At 43.4% G+C, this 24336-nt stretch overlaps 2 protein-coding genes across 8 annotated transcripts in view; one reads left to right on the top strand and one right to left on the bottom strand.

Annotated features, from left to right (window-relative positions):
* Pcyt1a (phosphate cytidylyltransferase 1A, choline) overlaps positions 1-10814 on the top strand; it is a 50726-nt gene extending 39912 nt beyond the window's left edge. For all 6 annotated transcript variants that reach the window (XM_020176485.2, XM_020176484.2, XM_074073415.1 and 3 more), the window contains 5 exons: positions 243-394; positions 3089-3167; positions 3615-3757; positions 5754-5942; positions 6827-10814. In XM_020176485.2, coding sequence (XP_020032074.1) covers positions 243-394; positions 3089-3167; positions 3615-3757; positions 5754-5942; positions 6827-7033 — 770 coding nt within the window. In that variant the 3' untranslated portion in view covers positions 7034-10814. The remainder of the gene's footprint in view (positions 1-242; positions 395-3088; positions 3168-3614; positions 3758-5753; positions 5943-6826) is intronic.
* A 446-nt stretch (positions 10815-11260) lies between these two features.
* On the bottom strand, positions 11261-24076 carry Slc51a (solute carrier family 51 member A). Of its 2 annotated transcripts, XM_074073416.1 has the most exons (9): positions 23639-24069; positions 22955-23049; positions 17949-18103; positions 17107-17180; positions 16433-16591; positions 15591-15702; positions 15159-15305; positions 12165-12270; positions 11261-11630 (listed from the first exon to the last, which is right to left on the bottom strand). In XM_074073416.1, the coding sequence occupies exons 1-9, from the start codon at positions 23674-23676 to the stop codon at positions 11494-11496; spliced, it is 1023 nt and encodes a 340-aa protein (XP_073929517.1). In that variant the 5' UTR covers positions 23677-24069; the 3' UTR covers positions 11261-11493. The 2 variants fall into 2 exon arrangements, with proteins under 2 accessions (XP_073929517.1, XP_073929518.1); XM_074073417.1 differs by lacking the exon at positions 22955-23049 and having other exon boundaries at positions 23639-24076.
* Between the last annotated feature and the right edge of the window lie 260 nt (positions 24077-24336).

Raw genomic sequence — 24336 nt, 5'->3', positions numbered from 1 at the left:
TTTCCTCTTGTACCCTCTCTTCTCCAAAATGTGAATGTACTATTTAGTGAATGTTGCTTCCAAAAGTGGATCTTGGATTAGTAAGAGCATTGTTACCCAGACTGAACTACATCCAGATTTTCCTCTGGGTGGGGGGGATGGTTGTAGGCCTAGTAAGTAGGAGAAGACAGGAGGGGTTGGTGATGGAGGAAGGCTAAACAAAAGGGGACTTGACTTACTACTTTGTGACACGGTGAACTCAGTCTGCAGTGATGAGCTAACGCACAACTTCAAAGGCTTCACGGTGATGAATGAAAATGAGCGATATGATGCAGTGCAGCACTGCCGCTATGTGGATGAGGTGGTGAGGAATGCCCCCTGGACCCTGACACCCGAATTCCTGGCAGAACACCGGGTAAGAAACTGGACACATGGGCTGGCGGAGTGGCTCAAGTGCTAGAGTACCTACCTAGCAAATACAAGGTCCTGAGTTCAAACTCTTGTACCACCAGAAAAAAAAAAAAAAGCACATGTTGTAGAATCCCCTCAGCTCTCAAGGTTTCTAGCCCTTGGGCTAGTTTTCTTTTTTTTTTTTTTTTTTTTTTTTTCATTTTTCTTTTATTATTCATGTGTGCATACAAGGCTTGGTTCATTTCTCCCCCCTGCCCCCACCCCCTCCCTTACCACCCACTCCACCCCCTCCCGCTCCCCCCCTCAATACCCAGCAGAAACTATTTTGCCCTTATCTCTAATTTTGTTGTAGAGAGAGTATAAGCAATAATAGGAAGGAACAAGGGGTTTTGCTGGTTGAGATAAGGATAGCTATACAGGGCATTGACTCACATTGATTTCCTGTGTGTGGGTGTTACCTTCTAGGTTAATTAGTTAATTAGTTCTGTACCTTCTATGTAAGTTTTACATCACATAGAGGTTACAACAGTGATATTGCTACTAATAATAGTCATTCCTGACATTTATATAAAGTTTTGTATTTTACAAGCACTTTTATAACCATTATATACTATTGGTTCCCTACTACAATCTTGAGAGGGGTAGTTATTATTTCCACTTTACATAAGAAGAACAAGCCAGGCACCAGTGGCTCACGGCTGTAATCCTAGCTACTCAGGAGGCAGAGATCAAGAGGATTGTGGTTCCAAGCCAGCCCAGGCAAATAGTTCTGTGAGACCTTATCTTGAAAAACCCTTCATAAAAATAGGGCTGATGGAGTAGCTCAAGGTGAAGGCTCTGAGTTCAGGCCCCAGTACCTCAAACAAAAAAAAAAAAAAGAAGACCACCCAGAGAGACCACTAGCAGGGCTGTGAGATGTTTTCTCAGTTATGAGATGTTTTCCCCATACAATAAGTATGTCCACCCTCACAGCATGACAGTCTCATTAGAGTATCTTTAGCCTTTCCTATGCTCTCAAGACATTCACCTTCCAGGAAACGAGAGAGTAACACAGACTTCTTGTGTTGAATTAAGTTTAATTGCAGGGCTTTGATTTTTGGCTAGAAATTATATGTGATCAAAGCAAGGATGTTTCTCACCTACACTCAAAGAATTAGTTAATATTATAACCCCCCTGCCACCTTTGAATTCTCCCACAGTACCTCAAGTTTCCTAAAAAGGTGGATATAGAAAAGGAGAAGGCTTTATCCAGCCAGCTTGGAGGCCCTCAAGCTTGAGGAACCAGGAAGCACATTGTCAATTCTTTATCCCAGGGTGTGTGGAGAGCCAGCTGTTAGTGGCTCATGTCTATAATCCTAACTACTCAGGAATTAGAAACCAGGAGGATCACGGTTCAAAGCCAGCCCGGGCAAATAGTTTGGGAGTTGAAAAATACCCCAAAAAAAAAAGGGCTGGTGGAGTGGCTCAAGTGATAGAACGCCTGCCTATCAAGTGTGAAGCCGAGTTCAAAACCCCAGTACCACCAAAAATTAAAAAAAGAAAGAAAGTTGTAGGAGAATTGTTGAGTGAGGCAGGAAAAAACAAAACAAAGATAGCAAAAGTGCTTCTAAAACAATATGTGGGTAGGCCTGATGTTAGGGGATATTTGGGTATTTTGTGATCAGGTTTGTACCTTTTATAGTTCTGTAGTTCTCCTACAGAAAAGAAGTCTAGACTTTACTTAGCAGCCAGTGGCACCAAAAGTGATGAACGAGATTATTCCCAGCAACACAAACAGGCAAGCCCAAGCAGAAATAGGAGGTTAGGGCAACTTGCAACTTCCCTTCTCTCCTTTCTAGCTGGTATCTCAACCACCATTGATTCACTTTGCCCACCATTCAAGATTGCCACCATTCTTCACTTTGCTGCCAGTGGATCCCTGACAAGTTGTTTGGGGGTGATTAAGATGTTAGCTGAGAGTCCTGTTGAGCATGCTTCACACTACAGTGGCTTCTAGGAGTTGAGTATAGTAGCATTAATAATTACATCAGCAAAGGCCTATGACCTATTTGGAAGGAGTAGATAAGTGAGGTTTACTGTGTCTCTCAGAAAGATTATTGACCTCAGTGCTGTTAATCTCCACTCAGGCAAAGGGTATTGGCAGTAAAAAAAGATAGATACTGAGACCTAAAAGTTCTTTCAGAGGTTTCAGTTTTGCATTTGTCAGTAGGACAGATGTGTCTATTCCAGTGAAATGGCTCTTGGTTGATATTTATGTATTCCTCCTTTTCTCATGAACGAAGAGAAGAACCAACTAGCAAAGAATACCTCTATTTCATACTTTTAGAAACCCAATCCTTATAGACCCAGGCAGATAGTGAAATTTTCTCCTTTCTTAGGCTCTACTTACTAACTAGCTCACCAGAAAATCTCCTGTCCACAGCATTGTGAGTGGTGCACAATGGGAGGATAGCACTTCTAATAGACCAGGGATAATAGCTATAAAAGAAACCAGCAACCTTCATATTTATTATTCATAAATAAAAATGGATAGTTTGTGAATGATCATGGATTTTATGAGTAAAGCAAATGGATATAGAGAAAAAGCCCATCTGAGATCTGGCCTCTGCTTATATCTTTTCTCTGGGCCTAAGAATATTTATGGGGTCTTTCTGAATGGTAGTTATCCTGGGTGTAAGTGATATTTCCCTATTTTCAGATTGATTTTGTAGCCCATGATGATATCCCTTACTCTTCTGCTGGGAGTGATGATGTTTACAAACACATCAAGGAAGCAGGTGAGTAAGTTGATGTTCATCCTCACTTTATGGGGTCTTGGGCAGCTACAGAGATCCAGCCATATTGCTACTTAACAGAGGAAAATTTGTACACTGAGAAATTCATCATTCTCTTTCTGGTTATACTTTACATGGCAATATAGGTAAGCAAAGCTCAAATACACATCAATTCTTGGTCTAAATGTCTAATTTTGTTATCTCTCTTACTTTCAGGAAACTGTTCCCATGTCCAATATTTTGGTTAATATTAGGGCCCCTTTTCTTGCCCCTGGTCCTTGATTCAGTCCTTATTCTGTATGTCAGTATCTCTAGACTTCACTTAGTAATAATGGAGTCTGCTTTTTGAGGAAAGGAAAGGAAGGAGTGTTGTTCCCAGTATCCATGTAGTTCTCCTGCCTGAGCATATCTGAACTTCACAGTATTTGTCTGTATGTGTTCTTGAGTTAGGCATGTTTGCTCCAACACAGAGGACAGAAGGTATCTCCACATCAGACATCATCACCCGAATTGTCCGAGACTATGATGTGTATGCAAGACGGAACCTACAGAGGGGCTACACAGCAAAGGAGCTCAATGTTAGCTTTATCAATGTGAGTTCCAACCTATTTCAACTTTCCCTGGCTCTGTAGGACATGGGTGCCTCCCACTCCATCTGAACTGAACTTGCTTTCAATTTGTTGTGATTAGTGTTCTCAAAAGCTAGGGAATGCCTCTTTTCAGGTAACACCATGCTGAGTACTTTACAAGAAGAGTAAAACAGAGGCCATTTCTAGCTTAATGGTCTAATATCAGCAGATTGATATAAGACATGCAGTCAATTAAATAAAAAGAATGTGTAACTTACATAATACATTATATCAATACGTTAAAACAGGTAGCTCTTAACTTTTTTTCTGTTTTGACTGGATATTTTGAAAATCTGATGAAAGCCATGAGTCCTCTCTCTGAAAGAACAGTAACATACATTTTGCATGCAATTTCCCCACATGGACCCAAGTTTTAAAATCTGACTTGTAAAAGCTTAAGTTTAAATCAGGCATGGTGGCAAACACCTGAACCCCAGCACCTAGGAAGCAGAGATAGGAGAATCACTAGTTTGAGGCCAGCCTGGGGCTACATAGTAAGACCCTTTCTCAAAAAGCAAACTATCAAACAAAAAAACACAAGAAAAGGATATGTGTACCTTTCTTTAATATTGCCCTTTAGAAATATATATATAATTTTATTGTTGTTGTGGTACTGGGGTTTGAACTCAAGTAGTCTACACCTTGAGCCACTCCACCAGCCCTTTTTTGTGATGGGTTTCTTTGAGATAGGGTCTCATAAACTGTTTTGCCCGGGTTGGCTTCAAACTGAGATCCTCCTGATCTCTGCCTTCTGAGTAACTAGGATTATAGGTGTGAACCACTGGCACCTGGCTAAAAATGTTATGTATTTTTACTGAGGCATATAAGTTATGCCTTAGTAAAGCTGGTTTAAACTACTAATTATATCCTCTGCATAATCAGTTGACCATAATCAGTCCTCCTAGCTCTCTGAATTACTCTGTAAGAACAGGTGAGCTGGATATAGTGGTACATGCCTGCAATCTCAGCACTAAGGAGGCTAAGGCAGAAGGATCTCAAGTTCAAGGCCAACCTGGTCTACATAGCAAGACCCTGTCAGAAAAAAAAAAAATGGTGAAATGGAAGACTGGTAGTATAACTGTGATAGAGCACTTGCCTAGCATATGCAAGGCCCTATTTCCATCCCCAGCATTGCAGAACAACAAAACTCTAAACATATTCCTCTTCCTCTTTCTCTTTATCATCTTCTTCCTTTTCCTTTATGCCTCCCCTCCTCCTTCTTCTGTGTTTTGGTGCTAGGGATTGAACCTGGGGCCTCATACAACTAAGCACATGCACAACCACTGATCTGAACTCCAGACCCTCCCTTCCTTTCTTTATGATCTGGGAATTATGAGAATAACTTCTCATTTGACTAAATGTGCCCCCCACTCTGTTCTCTTTAGGAAAGTTGGAAGGACCAAAGTGTGTCATCTTTATTTTGCAAATGAGCAAATGGACGTCCAAAAAACAAAACACACAGCTCATTTAAAATCATGGAATAATCAATGACAGGGACAAAAAAATTCAGGACAATAAATAAATTAAACAGAGATGTACTACTACTACTTTCAATTGATTATAATTGGCTTATTCTTGGCAATAGTGTGCAATGATCTTGTTGCTGCCTGTGCATATCCATCTAGAAAGAGGTTTAAGTTGTATTGGACATGTTTATATTCCAAGACTTGACTTTATTTTTAAAAATCTGACTTCATTTGGCTGCATTTCGGCTGTTACTGGGCTAGCCTATATATTTAGTTTACCCCAGAGCTTGCACAATAGTAGAATTACTATACTTTTGTTTTTGATGGCCAGCCAGATCATCATGCCTTTTCTGTCACTGTGCTAAACTAATATAGGGTAAATTAAAGCACACCAAAATTCTAATTCTAAAGTCTGAAGAATATCAGCCATTTTTTTTTTTCCTGTTTTGGTCAGGATGGGCATTATTTCTCAAAACAGTTTGTTCTTTACCTAGGAGAAGAAATACCACTTGCAGGAGCGAGTTGACAAAGTAAAGAAGAAAGTGAAAGATGTGGAGGAAAAGTCAAAAGAATTTGTTCAGAAAGTGGAGGAAAAAAGCATTGACCTCATTCAAAAATGGGAAGAAAAGTCCCGAGAATTCATTGGAAGTTTCCTGGAAATGTTTGGTCCAGAAGGAGCACTGGTATGGTTCTTTCCCACCAGACAATTTAAGGAATTTCAGGGAAATTTCAATGCTGTAGAAAGAAGTATAGAATCCTTGAGCAGAAAGGGACATTGACATTATGAAGTTATCTAATCTGTTTCCCTTTATCTGGGCAGAACTATGTTTCAACTGGCCCCCAAAGGTTCTTTAAAATCTTTACAGAAAGAAGTCACACATTTTCCTAAATAATTTTGCCGACTGTCAACCTAGAAATCTGGTGACAAGATAAATGGGTAATCTTGTCCAGATCACTTTTACATTAGGAAAGAGTAGAGAACAGTAAAAAGAAAGTCGCCTTCACTGCAAAGAGCTGCTACTGGATCCCACTGGTGAGGTGGGAATTCTTGTCTGAGGATTAGCAGGGCCTTTTTCAAATAAAAGATTCAGCCAGTAGGCCCTAGGTTGAACATCAGGAAGGATCTGACTGTGGGAGTATTCAGATACTAGAATAGATTTGGGAAGAGTGTGGGATTTCCTTTTCAGAATACTTGAAAACTGAACTAGATACCCTTTCGTCTAAATTAGTTCCTTTGTTTTTGCCTGGAACCTGGGGATTACAGACCAATTAGCCTTCAAAGAATTCCCTTGACATAGAAGTCAAGGATTTGGTGACTGTGGATAGCAGATGGGAGCCCTTCAATAAACAATACCCAGTATAGACCACTTAAAAGAAGAAATTGTTTAGGATTACAGCTATGTCCCTCCTCTGGGTCATAACATTGGCAGGGACTGAGGGTGTAGCTCAGTGGTAGAGTGCTTGCCTAGCATGCGTGAGACCCTGATAATGTGAAGTCTCAGGTGCTCCAGTGGTGACTTAGTATGATCCATAGGTATCATCTAACTCTTCCTTTTGGTCTCCCCAGAAACATATGCTGAAAGAGGGGAAAGGCCGGATGTTGCAGGCCATCAGTCCAAAGCAGAGTCCCAGCAGCAGCCCTACTCGTGAACGCTCCCCCTCCCCATCTTTCCGATGGCCCTTCTCTGGCAAGACTTCCCCACCTTCCTCCCCAGCAAATCTCTCTAGGCGCAAGCCTGCAGCCTATGATATCAGTGAGGATGAAGAAGACTAACTTTTCATCCCTCCTTTCCTTTCCCTTCCCTTTGTCCCATCACCTTCAGAACTCTCTGTTGAATTCCACATTCTGATCCCAACACTAAACCTAAGGACAGCTACAAAGGAAAGACAATTGGGGCAAGAGGACCTGGGAATGGGGGAATCAAAACACAGACCATCCTCTAAAAGACATCAACCCCTGCACCAAGGAGTCTGACTACACTTCAGAAGCCTGTTCTGCATCCATCTGCCCTCCCCAAGGATTTGCTTTTCTGTTTGTGTTCATGTGATCTTGACAGGGAAATTGTCATTTTTATTAATTTTTTAAAACTTAGTCTTTCAAATATAGTAAGTAGAACTAATTTTTTGCCCCTGAGGAATGGGCAGAAGGAGGAAGCGGTGTCCTACCTAGAGGCTTTTCTTTCTGATACACTGTAGCGTTTGCCTTCTGTTCTTAAGCAAGTGGCTTGCCAAATCCTTCAAGCAATGAGCCATGCTGTTGGGTAATTTGGGGGGAATATCTTAATTTTTGTTTCCTTTTTTTTCTAAAGCTAAAACTGAATTAGTTACCAGTCCCCTAAGCACACATGTACTTCTGGCACATGTGTCAGCATGGCCTTGGGAAGGAGATCTGAGCCTAACTTTTCTTACTCCCTGAGGAGTTTCTTGTTGGACCCATTGGGGTCCATGAAGACACTGATGGGAATAGAACCAAACCACATGATATCAACTGCAGTTTTTCTACTGTGTTCATCTCAGAAAATTCTCTTGCCCAATTATTTGGGAGCTCTTGTCAATCTTTCCTGCAACTGACCTTCAAAGCGAGTGATACTGTGATTGGGGAAGGGGAATGGGACAAAACTAGATCCTGTACAAAGTCAGTTTAGATATAATTCCTGATATGGAAGTAAGTCCCTGGCCCTGCTTCTCCTATTTCAATGCTATTACCCAGCTTTATACAAACAATACTTTGTAAATGTCTGCAGTGTGAACTTGATCTGTTAATCTATGTTGCTCATAGCCATACTGAATTCTTAGGAAAATTTGCACATAGGAAAGGCAAAACATAACACCTTCCTTTCTAAAGTAACAGCCTTATCTTGACTCCAATACCCCTCTTAAGAATGCTTTTAACTAGAATTGGTACTCCATGGAGTGCATTTTTTCCTGTGAGAGCTGTAACTAGCAGGACTTCCCTCCACTGTTCCTCCAAGAAGCCACAAGCATGGGATCTCTTTAAGAGCATGTGGTAGGTTCTTTCCCTGTTTCCCACCTGTGCCTGGTGATTATGGTCCCCCCTTCCCTGTTCAGTTTCCTGAATTCAGCACTTGAATTTCAAATCAAGGAATGCTTACGCTTTACACTTGCTGTGGGCATGATCTATTTTTTAATCCCCTAGCATCCTGCCTTCAGCTACATGCCTAGCAGATCATTAGTCATCAGTAATCCTGTAGCTGGATTAGGGTCAAAATTGTTATAAGGACCTACCTGTGTCACTCATAAATACCCCTTGTAGGGGTGGAGTTTTAATGTTTTCAGCAAAGAAAACCACATTTTCTCTTTTCTTGTCCCTCTACTAGGACTGTGAGCATCTCATCCCTTCCCTAAACACTTTCAGGTAAAAGCTCTTGGTGTACCTGAAGGTCTGAGGCTAGCATCACTGCCTGCCTGCACAGCAGGATGGTAAACTCAGATCACCCAGACAGATAGAGCACAGCAAAGGAGAGAAACAAAAAGGGAAGCAACTTCTTGTTGTCCTGATGGCTCATGGGAACTATATTTCTCACTTTTCTCATGAATGCTATTTTTACTCTCAAATCTGATTCACACAGCTGTGGCCTGAAATCCTTTCTTTGAAGCAAATGAAGTTAATGTTTTCCCACTGTGTGGCTTTATATGGCCCATATTTTAACTTCTGCTTTGGTCTTCTGTCTTTGGGAATTCTGCCTATTTCTCTCTGCCTTATTCTCCCTGGTATAAAAAGGCAGTGTCATTGCTGCTGTAACCCACTTGTCTGTTCTCTAAGTGCACACTACTCAATGTACTGGAATGAAGAGGGAGATGCCCACAATGTGGTTTTCCTCCCTGAAGTCACTCGTCTCAAGTATATTGTCTGAGCCCCAAATGTTTGAGACCTCACCTGCTCTCAGTGGGCTGCTACTGGCATGCCTTGCACATGGAATAGGGCCTCTTGGTTCACAAGGTCTGTGACGTAGCCTGCACCCTTTATTGTTTGTCTCACACTAGTCTATTTTCAATAATGTGAACTAAAACTTTTATGGGGTGGCATGTGAGATACTTTGGGGTCAGCGTGATCCTAGGTGCCAGACAATGGTGCTATTGGAACAATGCATTGTTGATTCTTGTGCCTAGTTAAATGAGGTTAGAGGTTTGTATACCGTGACCATGCCTGTGATCTGCAACTCTCCAAACATGAATGCTTAAGGCTGTGGAACTTCAGCTGCAGAGCTGTTTTCCCTGAATCCCACACAAAAAAGCAGGCAGCTTGGATGGGCCAAATGTGGCAGAGATGGGAAAGCCTTTGATTCAAAGCCATTTGGTCTCAGAGCCTGTGTATGATAGAAGGAAGGAGGAGACATTTCAGCCATCATCTTGAGGTGGCTAGGCAGGAAGTATGCTCTTTTCATACACTAGGCTCACAAGCACTAAAAAGTAGAGATTGTGCTTCAGAGGAATAGAAATGGATCACTTATACTGCTGCAGCTGCTTCTGATAAAGCCAAAGAACCTATTTTGCAGAGGCTGGAGAGAGAAGGTTAGGGGATGTGAAGAGGTTGAAAGTCCTGAAAGAGAAAAAATGGGAGGGAGACTGAGAAACTTCTGACCCTTTTTAATTGCTGGTAATTTAGGCAGCACCTGAGTTACTCTTACTTTCTTGTGGCCACATGACTTGGTCTGGCAGTGTCTAAGAGGTTCTTCCACAAAGTTCTTCCCAGTACTTTGTTACTCTGTCTAACTTCTCTTCACTTGTGGGTAGCTTACTTTCTGAAGCCATTGCCTTTTTAATCCTGTTCCACATCCTTCATATAAAATCATTCCAAATCAATTATATTTTTCTGCTTTTCTTTAATTCCCTAAAGGCATAGCTTCTAGATTTCCCGTCAATATACATGCACCAGAAGTTGAACCAATACAGGTGAAAAAAAAAAAAGCTCCCTTAACAATGTTTTAAAAAACTAATAATGATATTTAAAAAAAAAACTACCAACATAAGTATTTTCAAAGGTAATATTTTTCAAACTCCTAACAATGCTTGTTGTTTTCTCTCTTAGAATAGATTGTTATGGGATAAAGAGCAGTCCCTAGCTTCTATTTTTCCAAACAAATAAGTAGAACATGTTCTTGGGATTATTCTATTCAAATTAATTTTCTTAAAAAGAAAGAGGAAAGATTTTTGTCTGCCAAAGTTTGATGTCAGTACTCAGATTGGGATAGAAAACAGAAGTTCCAGGTTTAACATTGGGATGACTCAGGTTGTCTTCCTTTAGGTTTAATGTGGGCCCTCTACCCTTTGGGAGGCACTGACTGTTTTTGAACACAAGAATTAATTGTCTGGGTATTTTGTATTGAGGATACTGAAAAGAAAAAAAGTGATGGAAAGAACTGCCAGTCTTGGCATAAATGTTCACCCATCATCACCAGTGTGAGTCCACAGGGAAGTTTTCCTCAGTCAGGGTTCAGTGTATCATTTTCCTGTCTGCTATTAATTTGTTCAGAGTTATTTTGGCTTTTATCATTTAGCCAAATAAAGGCAATATGGTTTTACCTAGTGTTCCACTTCCTGTGTTTTTGATTGGTATGTGTATGTACGAAGCTTTGTGTATTTGGGCGTTGATTTTTTTCATCTTAATTTTTCTCCTCACAATCAAGCTTTATAACCATATTATCAGGTGATTTCTTTGCAGCTTGGCACGGAAGACTCATAAAGCTATTGTCTCACAAAGGGAAGCCCCAGATCCCCAGATCTGTTGTCATTTGTGCCCTGGTGATACATCTGTAAAGAAAGAGCACCTTCCATCTGCTCTCTAGAAGTTTAGCTTCTTTGAAATGTTGGGCTGCTGCTATTTTGACTAGCCAAGGTCTACTTCTGTTTTTATTCCAGACACACTACCATACACTCTTACCCTCTTTCTTCTGTTTTGGGAAAGCTCACTGACCTTTCAACATACAAGCTTTTGGGGTTAATAGTGATACTCACAGAAGCAGTGTGCCCAGCTACAGAGTTTCAGACTTCATCCTGTTTATTTATTACAAAATGTAAAACACCTTTCTGGGACAAGATTTCCAGAGAATCTTGAGATTCCTCCTATTTCTTAGTTTGCCTTCATCTCCACAGACAGATGCAATCTGCCAGCTTGTGCTGACGTTAAGAACTCTTTCCAATTTGGCTGTTGAGGGGTAGTGAAAACATTTCGCGCTCTCCTAAGAGGTATGGTGTTGCTTCCATTCATTCACCTTAGGCCTTGAGGTTCAAGTCCAGATCTGGAGCTAAGGAATTTTCATACCCAGGCTTGTAGTCTTTCCTTCTGTAGGACATTCGTGCCATCACAGTCAGCAGGAAAGTCTCCAGTATGAGGAGATGGCAATTCATCACTGCAGTATAGAGTACAATATAAGTTATGCAAAGATACGGAGGTGGTATCCCACTAGCAGCCCTAGCATGTGAATTGAGCAACACTTACTCTACTTTGTCCCCAGACCAGGACCTAAAGATACTAAATTGTCATAAATGACAGATTAGTGGTAAAGCCAGAACCAGAACTTGGTTATATAGCTTCTGTGAACTGAAGCTAGCATTAAAGCCCATTTCTCATGTGTGTTTAATCAGCATGACCACCTACTTCCTAACCACACCCAGTCCTCTCCCAGGAGTTAAAGACTGAACCCATGGCTTCCTGGATTGGCCATTAGGACTGGCAAGTTAGGGGGTGTGGAGTTCGCACTTCTCTGTGTGATCAAAGTGGTAATAGTCTTTTTAAAGCCTCTGCTCAGGTTTCTTGGAGATCCTTTTCTGAATCTTCTGAGCAGATGTCAGGCTGGCTAACCTCTGTTCCAAGGTCCTCTCTTTTCCTGACCCTCTCCCATCTCATCCATCTCACAATGGGATAGGAGTCCTTATGTGCTCACCTTGAGACCTGACTTTAGAGGAAAAGGGAGGTGAACAAGCAATCTGCCCACCATTAGCCAAAATGGAGAAAATGGCAGGCTGCAGGGCAGTCACAATGACAAGTATCTGCAGAACAGAAAAGAAAGGTAAGGGTGGGTTGGGACCTATCACCCATGGTGCTGAGGCCATGTTTTTCCACAACGCAGGTTCAACCTATGATTAAATTACAGAGGGATGGAACTCGAACTGGAAATTTGTGCAGTTTTAATCTTTAGGCATATTACAATCTTGGCTTCTACCCAATATTTTATTAGAGTTGCTCATAAGAAACAACAATGCAAAAAAAAAAAAAAAAAGAAAGAAACAACAATGCATTTCCCCATCTTACCCATGACTACTAATGGACACAGAATGGATTGGAAAGGTGGATGATTAGAGAAGAGTAATTCCATGTAGCTCAGATACCTGAGATTCCTGCTTCTAGAATAATGGGCAATTAACCATTAAGGTGCCCTTTGAAAACTCTCTGCCATGCTAGGGGCTCAGGATAGGGGTAGGAAGCAATGAGTAACTAACGTTTTGTGTTTTTCAGAGTTTTTCAGCTGGGGAAGATGAAAAGTTCTAAACATGGATAGTAGTGATAGTTGTATAACAGTATGAATGTACTTGCCACAGAACTGAACCCTTAAAAATTAGTAATATGGGAAAGTTTGTATGTATGTATATATGTTTAAATATATATAAAAAATATACATGTATAGTCACTGGGTTTGAACTCAGGGTCTACACCTTGAGCTACTCCACCAGCCCTTTTTTGTGAAAAGCTTTTTTTTGAGATAGGGTCTCTCAAACTGTTTGCCCTGGCTGGCTTCAAACCACAATCCTCCTGATATCTGCTTCGTAAGTAGCTAAGATTGCAGGCATGAACCACTGGCACCTGGCTGGAAAAGTTTATATTATGTGTGTTTCACCACAATATTAAAAAAAAAGATGAAGGGCTTGGGGCATGGCTCAAGTTTCCACCTGAATGCTAGCTAGGCAAACACAGGGTCCTGAGTTTAAACCCCAGTACCACCAAAAAAAAAAAAAATGAAGATGACAAAGATGATAAAACCAAAGATACTAATGATGAAGAAGCCCAGGCTAGTGGCTCATGCCTGTAATCCTAGCTCCTTGGGAGGCAGAGATCAGGAGATCATTTCAAGGCAGCCATGGAGGGCAAATAGTATTGAAGACCCTATCATGAAAAACCCCATCACAAAAGGGGCTGGTAGAGTGGTTCAAGAAGCCCTGAGTTCAAACCCCAGAGCCACCAAAAGAAAAAAAAAAAAAGAAATTAGGCACAGTGGTTCATACTTGTAATCCTAATTACTCAGTAAGCACTAAGTAGAGATTGGGAGGATCACAGTTTGAGGCTAGCCCATGCAAAGAGTTCATGAGACCCCATCCACTTCAATCAATACGAAGTAGACACAGTGGTGTGCTCCTGTCATTCCAGCTATGCAGAAAGAGTAAATAGAATCATGTCCAGGCTGGCCTGGGCATAAGCGCAAGACTCTTATTTGAAAAATACCTGAAAGACAAAAAGAGCTGGAGGTGTAGCTCAAGTGGTACAGTGCCTAGCAAGCATAAGGCCCTGAGTTCAAACCCCACTATAGCCAAAAAAGAGACTAAGATGGAGGAGTGTCTGGAACATGCCTAGAAATTCACATATTTGATCTAAGCATCTGCTTAGATCAAATGAGAATGTATATGAAGTCACCCTGTTAACTATATATCATTATACCTCAAGAGAAGGGCCCAGCAAGGAGACAGAAAGGACAAGGAAAGATGGGAAAGCAAGGCTGGGCTATGAGACATTGAGTTTCGTGGAAAATTCATCTTTGGCTTAGAGAATGCAAAGCACAGAAGATGAGCAAATGTGCCTTTGAGAGAATTTTCAGAAGAGTTGTAAAGATGAAGAGGCAGTGTAATGAGAAGGAATATAGCTTTGGGAGCTAGACAGACCTGGGTTTTTTGTTGTTGTTGTTGTTTATTTGCTTTGTTTTGGTGTTTAGGCAGTACTGGAGTTTGAATTTAGGGTTTCATGCTTTGCAAGGCAGGTGCTCCACTTGAGCCATGACTCCAGCCTCAGACGTGAGTTTAAAGTCTAGCTTCATTCCTTATTTGTCTCTGAGCAAGCCTCATCACATCCCTAGGTCTCAGTTTCCTTCCTTTGTAGAACAGGAATAATAAGTCCTAGTGTTATTATGAAAATTTATATGGAATATATGAAAATGTGCCCAGCACATAATGAAGGCAGTTAATGTAGCTATGATAATGCTACTGATGGTGGTGTTGGTGGGTGATAGGACTTTAAGAAATAATAGGTAGAAAAATTTAAGGAGATTTGACAATGTACATGTTATAGGCTGACATGTATCCCAAAAGATGTGTTGAAGTCCTGACCACCAGTGCCTCAGAATATCACTTTATTTAGAAACAGAATCATTGCAGATAAGTTAAGGTAGGCCATAAGGAATAAGGTACGCCTTAACCCAATAGGACTGTCATAAATATAGAAGACACAGACACCTGAAGGGAGATGGTCATGTGATGACATAGGCAGAAATTGGGATGATGCAGCTGTGGCCAAGGAATGCCGAGGGTTGCTGACCACCACCAGAAAAGAGGAAGAGGCAAGATGGATTCTCCCTGGCAGGTTTCAGAGGGAGCATGACCCCACTGATACCTTGATTTTAGACTTTCAGGCTCCAGAACCATGATAATACATTTCTGTTGTTTTAAGCCATCTGTTCTATGGTATTTTGTTATGGCAGCCATGGGAAAATATTGCAGCACAGAAAAATAAAAAAAAATGGGAAGGGTGAAAATCATTTTCCAAATTTCACAGGAAATCCAAAGTTAGAAGAGATTCACAGTACTGTTTTCAGGCCTTGTAGTCTTACCTCCTACTCCCAATCGTTGAAAGCTTCATTATTAATTTTTTTTTTCCTCTCTGAGAGTATAGTTACCTGGAACACAGCATATTTGGATCCCATGTTCTGGTCACCCAGGTGTAACCTGGCTTGACGGAAAAGGATGGACAGGGACCAGAGAGCCAACAGGGTAGATACACCAAGGAGAGTGGTGATCCAAAGAGCTGTGCTCTTCTCAGAAATCTAGAGGCAGACCAGAAAATAGTCATTGAGGGAGGCAAGCCCTTCCCTCCTTTTTTTTTTTTTTTTTTTTCTCCTTTTCCATGTTGGGAAGAGGAATAAAAATGCCCCAAAGCCTTGACCTATTCTGGTCACATCTCTCCCAACTAGAGTCCCTACACCTCTACTTTTCCACAGCCACCCTGCCCTTGGGGCCCCGTGGCAGGGGCTGCTGGCTCCAGTTATTATTTCTAGAGCCCAAAGATACTACATGCATCTTGGACTTTGACACCCCTTCCTCCTGCTTACTTCTGTTGGATCATAGACGCCATCAGGGATAAGAAACAGGCCCACAAGGCTCAGTGAAATCCTGAAGAAGGCATATTGGAGTGGGCCCAACATCAACAGCTGAAGCTTCTTTCTGAGGGCGGGTAAGAGGGTTAGGAACCTGGACCCATAAACCACCCACCCCGAAAAGGCCTCTCAGCTCTTTCATTGAGTTCCTGGGCTGAGGTTAGGCAGCCATAACAGACACAAAAATGGTTTCGTGAATGGGGACACAGGAAAATCCCAGAATGTTGAGTGTATTGGGAACTCTTGCTTCCCACTCACCTCTATACCAGAATGCTGCCCTTTGAGCATGAACTATCAGTGTTGCCTTCAAGTTCATGAACCAAAATCAAGTAAATGTAGTTTTCTTTGTATGGCTCGAGTTTGCAGGGCAGTGATTGGAAGCTTAGGAATTCTCCTTCCCCTTGGGAATAGGTACCCATGTGTGGGTCCTGGTTATGGATGCCCACTGTTTATCATTGGCTTTGTCCCATAAAAGTCTAATTCCAAGAGCTTGAAGCAGGGCTAGTGAGTCAGGAGTGGCTCACCTGAGCCAGGTGCTAGTGACTCACACCTGTAATCCTACCTATTTGGGAAGCTGAGATTAGGAGGATCATGGTTCAAGGCCAGCTTTGACATAGTTTGTGAGACCCTATTTCCAAAATAACCAGAGCAAAATGGACTGGAGGTCTGACTCAAGTGGTAGAGTGCCTGTTTTGTGAACACAAAGCTCTGACTTCAAACTCTAATCCCACAAAAAAGGCAACGGGGGTTGGGGGGTGCTCATTAGTCTGTCAGGATACCTCACCCTCCCATCTTACCTGGTAAGTATGAGGCGAGGGCAGCAGGGGCAGCAGCAGCAGCAGGGGCTTGTATGGATTACCATGGGGGTGTCCTTCAGTGTCTTCAATACTGCCTCTTTCCCACCAAAGCCTTCTATCATGAGCCGCATTGTCAGGTAAAAGCATGCTGCATAAAATCTGGGGTGGGGAGAGAATTGGGATTGCAAAAATGTGGATGTGGTCATTGGGGGGTCAGGAACCCTCTGCTGCCAAAGAGGTAAAGACTGTAGGGAGAGGCTGGCAGAGTGGCTCAAGCAGTAAGAGTGCCTGTCTAGCAAGCCTGAGGCCCTGTGTTCAAACCTCAGTACCAACAAAAGGAAAAAAGCAAAATGGACTGGAGGTGTGGCTAAAGTGGTAGAGCACCTGCTTTGCAAAAAAAAGAAAAAGAAAAAAGACTGTAGTGAGAGATGGGGCTTACTGAGGGAAAGAATGGAATGGGCTGGCATTCCAGGTGTGTGACCCAAGGAGGAGCAAGAGAGAGGACAAAGTCCAGAGGACCAGGAAGAGGGGAACAAAGAGGTGACTGAGCAATGTGCCAAAATCAGGCAGTCCCTGAACAGAACCAGAAATTCAAGAGCCTCAGATTAGCACAGGTTGGTAAAGGGACTGCAGAGGATGCCTACCCACAGGTGGGCGTGGGGCTGGACACTCACGAGGTTATGGCCATTTCCACAACCAAGAAGGAACGAGGGATCCAGAGACCAAAGCAGCAGAACGTAGACACCACCTGCATGTAGAAGAGCAAGAAGTTTAGGGCAGGAAGGTAGATAATTCTGTTGGTGGCAAGGATTCAAAGAAGCAGGACCTAGAGATTCGAGGCACCCGTCCTTGAAAGTTGCAGCTGACGGAGGTGGAGGTATGGTTTGGTGATAGGGTACATCATGTGTGCTCTCTCTCTCTCTCTCTCTCTCTCTCTCTCTCTCTCTCTCTCCCTTTGTCTCTCTTTGTCTCTGTCTCTGTCTCTCTGTCTCTATCTTGCTCTCTCTTTGTCTCTCTGTTTCTCTTTCTCTGTCTGTATCTCTCTCTCTGTCTCTCTCCATATCTCCCTCTCTCTCTTTCTCTTTCTCATATATATCAAGCAAACCAAGAAAATATAAGATGGTTATAGGGTGAGTTAAAAAGCCTACAGCAGAAGGTTAGACCTGAGTATGACCCTTGGGGGAAAAAATTATTTCCCCTAGTACTCTGGGGAGCTACTGGCTGCCTGTATAGGAAGGAGCCCTGCTTTTAACAGCAGTACCATGGCAGGGGAGTAGTGAGTGGGATTGCTGGGGGGGGTTGAGCAGACTCTCCAGCTGTCCCTGCAGCCTTGCAACTTGAACACTCCATTCCACTGCTGTTAGCCTTCCAAACAAGTGACGATCACATTACCCTCCCCCAGGTGGTACTGTCAGGAGAGGTGACTCTGTTCTGGCATGAATTGTTTAGAGTTATCCTCAAAGTGGTCACTGCCTCCTTTCCAGTCCCTCCCAAAGGATGACAACAGGACCCTCACCGTGGGTGAAGAACTAGTCCAGATCATAGTCTTCCTCTTGATGGGGCAAAGGGTGTTCTTGTGCAGATAAATGGCGTCCTCCAGGAAGATGGCAATGGAGCCCAGAGTGAGAAAGGTCATGACGACAGTGAGGGCAATTTCCATGGGTCCCAATACTAAAGCAGAGGGGAAGGTAGACTCCAGTGAGCTGAAGACCAGATACTGTTCCAGTAGTCCCTGTGTGTTGTTTAACATTAAAAACTGATTTCATTCCTTTATTAAGAAAGGACCTTAAGCCTGGTGCCAGTGGCTCATACCTGTAATCCTAGCTATTCAGGAGGCAGAAATCAGGAGGATTATGGTTCGAAGCCAGCCCGGGCAAATAGTTCAAAAGACCCTATCTAGGAAATACCCAGCACAAAAAAAGGGCTGGTGGAGTGGCTCAAGTGGTAGAGCATCTGCCTAGCAAGCATGAGGTCTAGAGTTTAAACCCCAATCCTGCCAAAAAAATAGGATATACCTTTAGCAACTGTCAGATTTCCCACTGTCTCTGGAATAGTCAAGAATACTTTTTTAAGTGATGAAAACAATATGAGAATATAACATAAATTTTTGAAAAAAGTAATCTCCCCAAATTTCCTACTCAAAAATTATTTCATTTTTGCATATTTACTTCCTGGAGGCTAAGATTATAGGCTTTGAGTCAGAGACACTTAGTTCAAAGTAAAATGCCACTTTCTGCTTGCTTTATGACCTTGGACAGGTTAATTATCTGCTTATTAAATCTCTTAGCAAAGCACCTGGCATACAGTATTTGCTTAACAAAATGTAGCTTTTTAAAAATACACCCTGATTGCTGGGTGTAATCTCAGATACCCAGGAGGCTGAGTCAGGAAAATCCAAGTTCAAGGCAACCTGGGCTGCATCATGAGTTCAAAGCCAGCCCAAAATATTGTTTCTTTTTTTTATTAATGCTAGGAATCAAATGCATGACCTCACCCGTGCTAGGCACATGCTGTGCCACTGCACTAAATCCCCAGCCCTTTCTGAGTAATTCTGATCTTGGTTGGATGAATCATAGACGCTGCTAACACAGAGGACCAACTGTACCTTTCCCATTCATGTTTCAACTTTTTCACAACATATGCATATACCCAATATATAGTATTGCTTGTCATTAAAAAAAAATTTACATCACCAGATGTGGTAGAGCACACCCGTAATACCACTGCTTCGGATGCTGAGACGGGAGAATAGAAAGTTCAAGGCCAGCCTGTGCTACAATAGTAAGACCCTGTCTCAAAAAAAAAAAAAAAAAAGATAAAATTAAAAGAAAAAAAGATTATGTAGTGGCATCAGCTTGCTAAATGTTTTTTCTGCCCAACCTTATTTTCATGATTTTTATTATTTTTCATTATGACAAATTCTGCAATCAGCATTGCCGGACAAGGCTCCTGGGCACATGTAGAAGGGTTTCTCTAAGACATGTATCTAGAATTAGAATTGCTGGGTTGGAAGAGATGAGGATTTTCTGTCTTATAGACACCATCTAATTACTTTGCAAAGTGGTTACACCAGCACTGCAAATTCACTAGCACTGCATAGTCATCTTGGTTATAAACACTCTTTTGCTCATCAAGTGATTCCGGCACCCATCCCAAACGCGACAAAGTTGTTAAGATGGTCAGCCGTCAGTGTCATGGCAGCCACTGACGTCCACTGTTTCTTAACTGACGATTGATAGGTCAACGGCTTTTGAGAAAGCTCAGGTACATTCCTGTTAAATGTGGTCCTCCTTTGTTTGTCTGGCTTAGTACATAAACTCTTTTCTCCTGCCTTAGGGTTCAGGAATCCTCCTGTCTTGCTGCTGCCCAAGACACATTTCTGGCCATAAGTCCCTAACAAGTTGCACTTTGCAATCCTAGATCTGTCTGTCTCTTTCTTTGGTCTTTTGGCACCTTCTACCTTTGGCAGTCTTTTCTGATACAACTTGGTATTATCAGACTTATTATTTTTACCAGTGTAATACTGGTGAAATTATATTGCATTGTTTACTTGTAGTTCCCCATGACTACAAAGATAAGCATATATCTTTGTGGGATTTCTCTTCTATAAATTGTCTTTATATAGTTTATCCCATTTTTATTGGCCAATTCTCCTCATACTGACTATGAATCATTGGCTGGTTGCAGATTTCAAAGTATCTCCTCCCAGTCTGTGATATGGCCTTTAGCTTTGCTTACGTGCTTTTAGTTGCACAGAATTTTGTTTGCTTCATATAATTGATCTTCATGATCATTTGTGCTTTCTTGTGTTTTAAGGAATTATTCTCTGTTCCCAGTCATAAAGATCGCTTTCTAGTGTTTTACATTTGGGTTCCTAATCTGTCTGAATTAAAGCTATTTGGGGCTATTTTCCTGTGTATTTATTTTCTAGGAACAGGCAGTTGTCCGTTCTATCCCACTCACGGGAATAGGAGCAATCCCCATGTAGGCTTGGCTCCATTTCTGGGCCCTCTACTGTGTTCTGTTTTTGTCCTCTCCATCCCTTTGCCATCAGTACCTCACTGCTTTAATTCAGCCTTAATCTCTGGTAGGGCTGTGTCCTCCTTACACTTTTCCAAAATTGTCTTGGCCTTTCTCGGTTATTGCATATAAATATTCAGGTCATTAATTCAGTTCATTAAACAACCTTATAAGGGACCAGGTGTGGTGGCTCATGCCTATAATCCTAGCTACTTGGGATGCAGAGATCAGGAGGCTAGCTGAAGCCAAAAATCAAGACCCTACCTCAAAAATACTCAACAGAAAAAAAGTGGCTGGCTAGCAAGCATGAGGCCCTGAGTTCAGACCCCAGTACCCCCTACCCCCAAAAATTCAAGTCCCACCTCAACCACCGACTGGGCATGGTGACACGTGCCTGTCATCCCAGCTACACAGGGCTGGTGGGGGGTGGGGAATACAAATAGAAGGATCACACGTCAGGCCAGCCCAGGCTTATAGTGAGACCTCATCTCATAAAACAAAAACGGTTGGCAGAGTGACTCAAGTGGTAAAGTGCCTATCAAGTTTAAAGCGCTGAGTTCAACCCCAATTACTGCAAAAAATAAGAACAAAACAAAATTTGTAAGGATTATCATTGCAATCATCGGAAAAACTGATTACGAAAGATTTAATGGCTCTTCCAGAGTATGTCTTATAGGTTCATAAATGAAGAAAGGGAGGAGCCTCACCACATCCTCTGTCCTCTTCCTGGTTCTGTTCCTGTGTCATTGCCATTGCCAGAATTGGCACTCATCTATCTAAATATTTACCAGATCACCTGTTTCTTCTTTGGATTGCCATGTTTCCTAATCTTTCCTTTCCTTTCCTTGACCCTGCCCTGGCTCATCCTCTGTTCTCTCATGCTGAGTGGGGGCAATGACATCTCTTTTATATCCCTGCTTCTCTCAAGGCTCTTTTTCCCCAGATTCCACCCTGATTACTGATTAATGGTCCAGGAACACTACTGCATCAGCCCCTCCCAATCTCATAGCCCTTGCCTGAGGCTTCTGGTTGAGGATAAAGTACAGTTCCTGGGCCTGACTCTCATTCTGCCCCCTCAAATGTCCTCCTGCTCCTCCACCAGTGACCTTAAATCTTTCCAGGTGGTGTAACTCCCCAGTGTCAGGAACCCGAAGTCTCATTCTATCATCATCCCTGTCCCAGGAGTGTCCACTGCCTGTTCTCCACTCCTCAAGCCCCACCTGCTCTGCCTACAATGAGGCAGCCTGGTGCACTACTAGACCCAGAACGGTGAACCTACTCTGATCATCCTTGGTGTTTCCCTTTGCATGTTTTACAGCAAAGAAATGTGAGAACTGTTTCACTGTAGCAGGCAGGGTTTCTCAAGCTGAGAACTACTGATGCTTTGACCTGGATAACTGCTGTAGGGAGCTGTACTATGCACTGCGGGAGGCATAGCAGCCTTCCTGGCCTCTACCCTCTAGATCCCAGTGGATGTCTCCAGACTTTGCCAAATGTTCTGGGCTGAGCACTACTGGTGTGAGGGAGAACTTGTACCACAAGCTGCACACTCTGACCAGGAGTTTCTTGGAACTGGATGTAGCTGCCTGCTGGCACAAACCTCAGGATGCCACCAGGCATCTCTGGACATTCTTGTATTTGGTAGCACTCTGGCTTAGAATATCTGAAATGGAGCTGGACACAGCTCAAGGACACACCCACATCTGCCTCCCATGGCACCCAACAGCAGCCTGTTGCTCCGGAGAAGTCTACTTTGAGACAACATCTGTAAGAAGGCTGGGAATGCATCAAGTGTCTGCGGAGACGCAAGTTATTTTTCAGCATCTCAGAGGCCATCAGTCATAGAGTAGGGAAACAAAAAACGTGCGTGCAAGCCGCATTTGTTCAATGGTGTCCAAGGAATGAACTGAGTTTCATCCTGTGCTTTTCACTTTCTCTCCTTCCATCCCTATGGTACTGGGGAGTGGACTCTAGGTCTCCCTGCCACTTGAGCCATGTCTCTAGCCTGCATTTCATTTTCAAAAGCAGTTCAGCAGTAGTGTCCTGTGGACTAACACTGTGAGAACCTATACAAGACAAGCCCATTACAACAGTGACCCCATGGAATGCTGTGGGCCCTGTACCTAGGAGGCTGTTGTGTACCCTCCAGGGGACCCTATGGGGCTTGGATCATTTGGGCACCATCTTGAAACCCTAGAATCTGAAAAATGTTCCAGGTTCCAGTGTTTCCAGTTTGAACATGCCTTGAAGCTGGGACCTGTAGAACTCCAGCCTCAGGTCTGTCTCCTGGGCTAGGTTGTCATGGCCCCCTCCTGGCCCACTGACACCTCTAGGAGTTGCCCTTCTCCAAGGCCTTAGCTGTGATGGATACCAGGCTAGCCAATCCCTCAGGCTGTCCAGTTTGTCCAGCTCAGAAGCCCCTCTCCTCAGCTCCCCTAGCTGTTCTGACTGACCTCTTGGATGCACATCTTCTTTCACCTCTGGGGAGGGTCCCTGACTTACCACTCAGGAGCTGGGCTGCAGTGGGAGGGTAAGAGAAGCAGGCGGAAGAGATGCTATAATTGGTTTTCAGCACCTCTAGAAGATCTGCCGTGTACCTGGGGAGACACCAGCCTGTGTTCAGAATCTGAGGGCTGGGGAAGAGGGTGTGGCAGATTGATAATTCTCAACACTCCAGGGTGCAGGGGGCTTGTCCATTTCCCCTCTGGGTCCTGCTTTTTAAAGCGAGTAGAGAACTGGCCCAAACTAGAGTGTAAGGCAAGCTGCCAAGGGACTGTGGGTAGGTCTGGCTGCAATACCCAAAGAGCCCACAGTTCCCACTCCCAATGGGGCAGTAGCCCAGGGGCAGGCTGGGGAGAAAGCAGAGTCCAAGGGAAAGAGTGGGCCCAATGCAGTAGCAGCAGGTTCCCTGTTGGTCAGAGACTCTCTACATTACTTTTTGAAATGCCTTCTACAGCCTCCACCCTTGGGACCTTCTCTGCCCAGGTTGGGAGGCAAAGCCAAGACCCCAAAGTAGTCAGAGAGTAGTTCAATTCCATAGTTTCCCTGTGGACCTAGGGGACAGCCAGACCATTTTCAGTTCCGTCTCACTCTGAGTGCTGAAAACTAAAGGGTGCAGGAAAGGAAGGAGGGAGGGACAGGCCAGAGCAACTGGCTGCCAGTCCAGGGCCTGCCACCCTCACTTACCTGGGGTCAAGTTTTATCTGAGTCCTGCCCAGCTCCATTGCCTTCTTTCTCTCTGGGCTGTACTGACAGGTGCTGAGGATGAAGAGAAGCAGGTAGGGTGGACAGGTGGAGACACAGAGGGGTGGCTCCTGCCCAGCACTGTTGCACTGCTGGCCTTTTCCAGTGAACCAGGGCTGAGGGCAGGTAGAATGACCAGACTTCCCTCCTCGGGCCTCCTGTGCCAACTGCCTGTCTCAGAGTTCACCCTGAAGGAATTTGATCCTCTAGGCTGGCTGACTTCCCTGGCTCCTGACTCCTCCCTATCCTTAGATGTGGTCCCTCCCACTTCTCTTAGACAAATGTCTTTGGCCACTCCTGACCCCTAGCCCACCCTCATCCTTCATCTTCCCTTAAGGAACCTTCTAGGGCTCAATGGACCACAGACAAAATTCCCCCTCCTAGGGCCAGGGTCGGGACAAAGACCTCACTCCTCCCTGAAAAATCCCCTAGTCAGTAACTTCTGGTGAACCTGACAAAACTCAGGGTCTGGTTCCTGGAGACAGCAGAGTCAGGGCTGAGGCTTCACCAGTGTCTGGTACTATTGGTTTGGAGTGTGTAGGACTGACTGGAAAAGCCAGAGGGGGCCTGTGAGGGCTTGTTTCTCAAAGCTCAGCCCATCTTATGTTGACGATGGACTTAGCCAAACAGTTGGGCCTGAA

Source organism: Castor canadensis, chromosome 5 (genome assembly GCF_047511655.1).
Source record: "Castor canadensis chromosome 5, mCasCan1.hap1v2, whole genome shotgun sequence".
Taxonomy (NCBI): Eukaryota; Metazoa; Chordata; class Mammalia; order Rodentia; family Castoridae; genus Castor; species Castor canadensis.
Note: the sequence above shows the minus strand (reverse complement) of the source record. Positions and strands in the feature narration are given on the sequence as shown.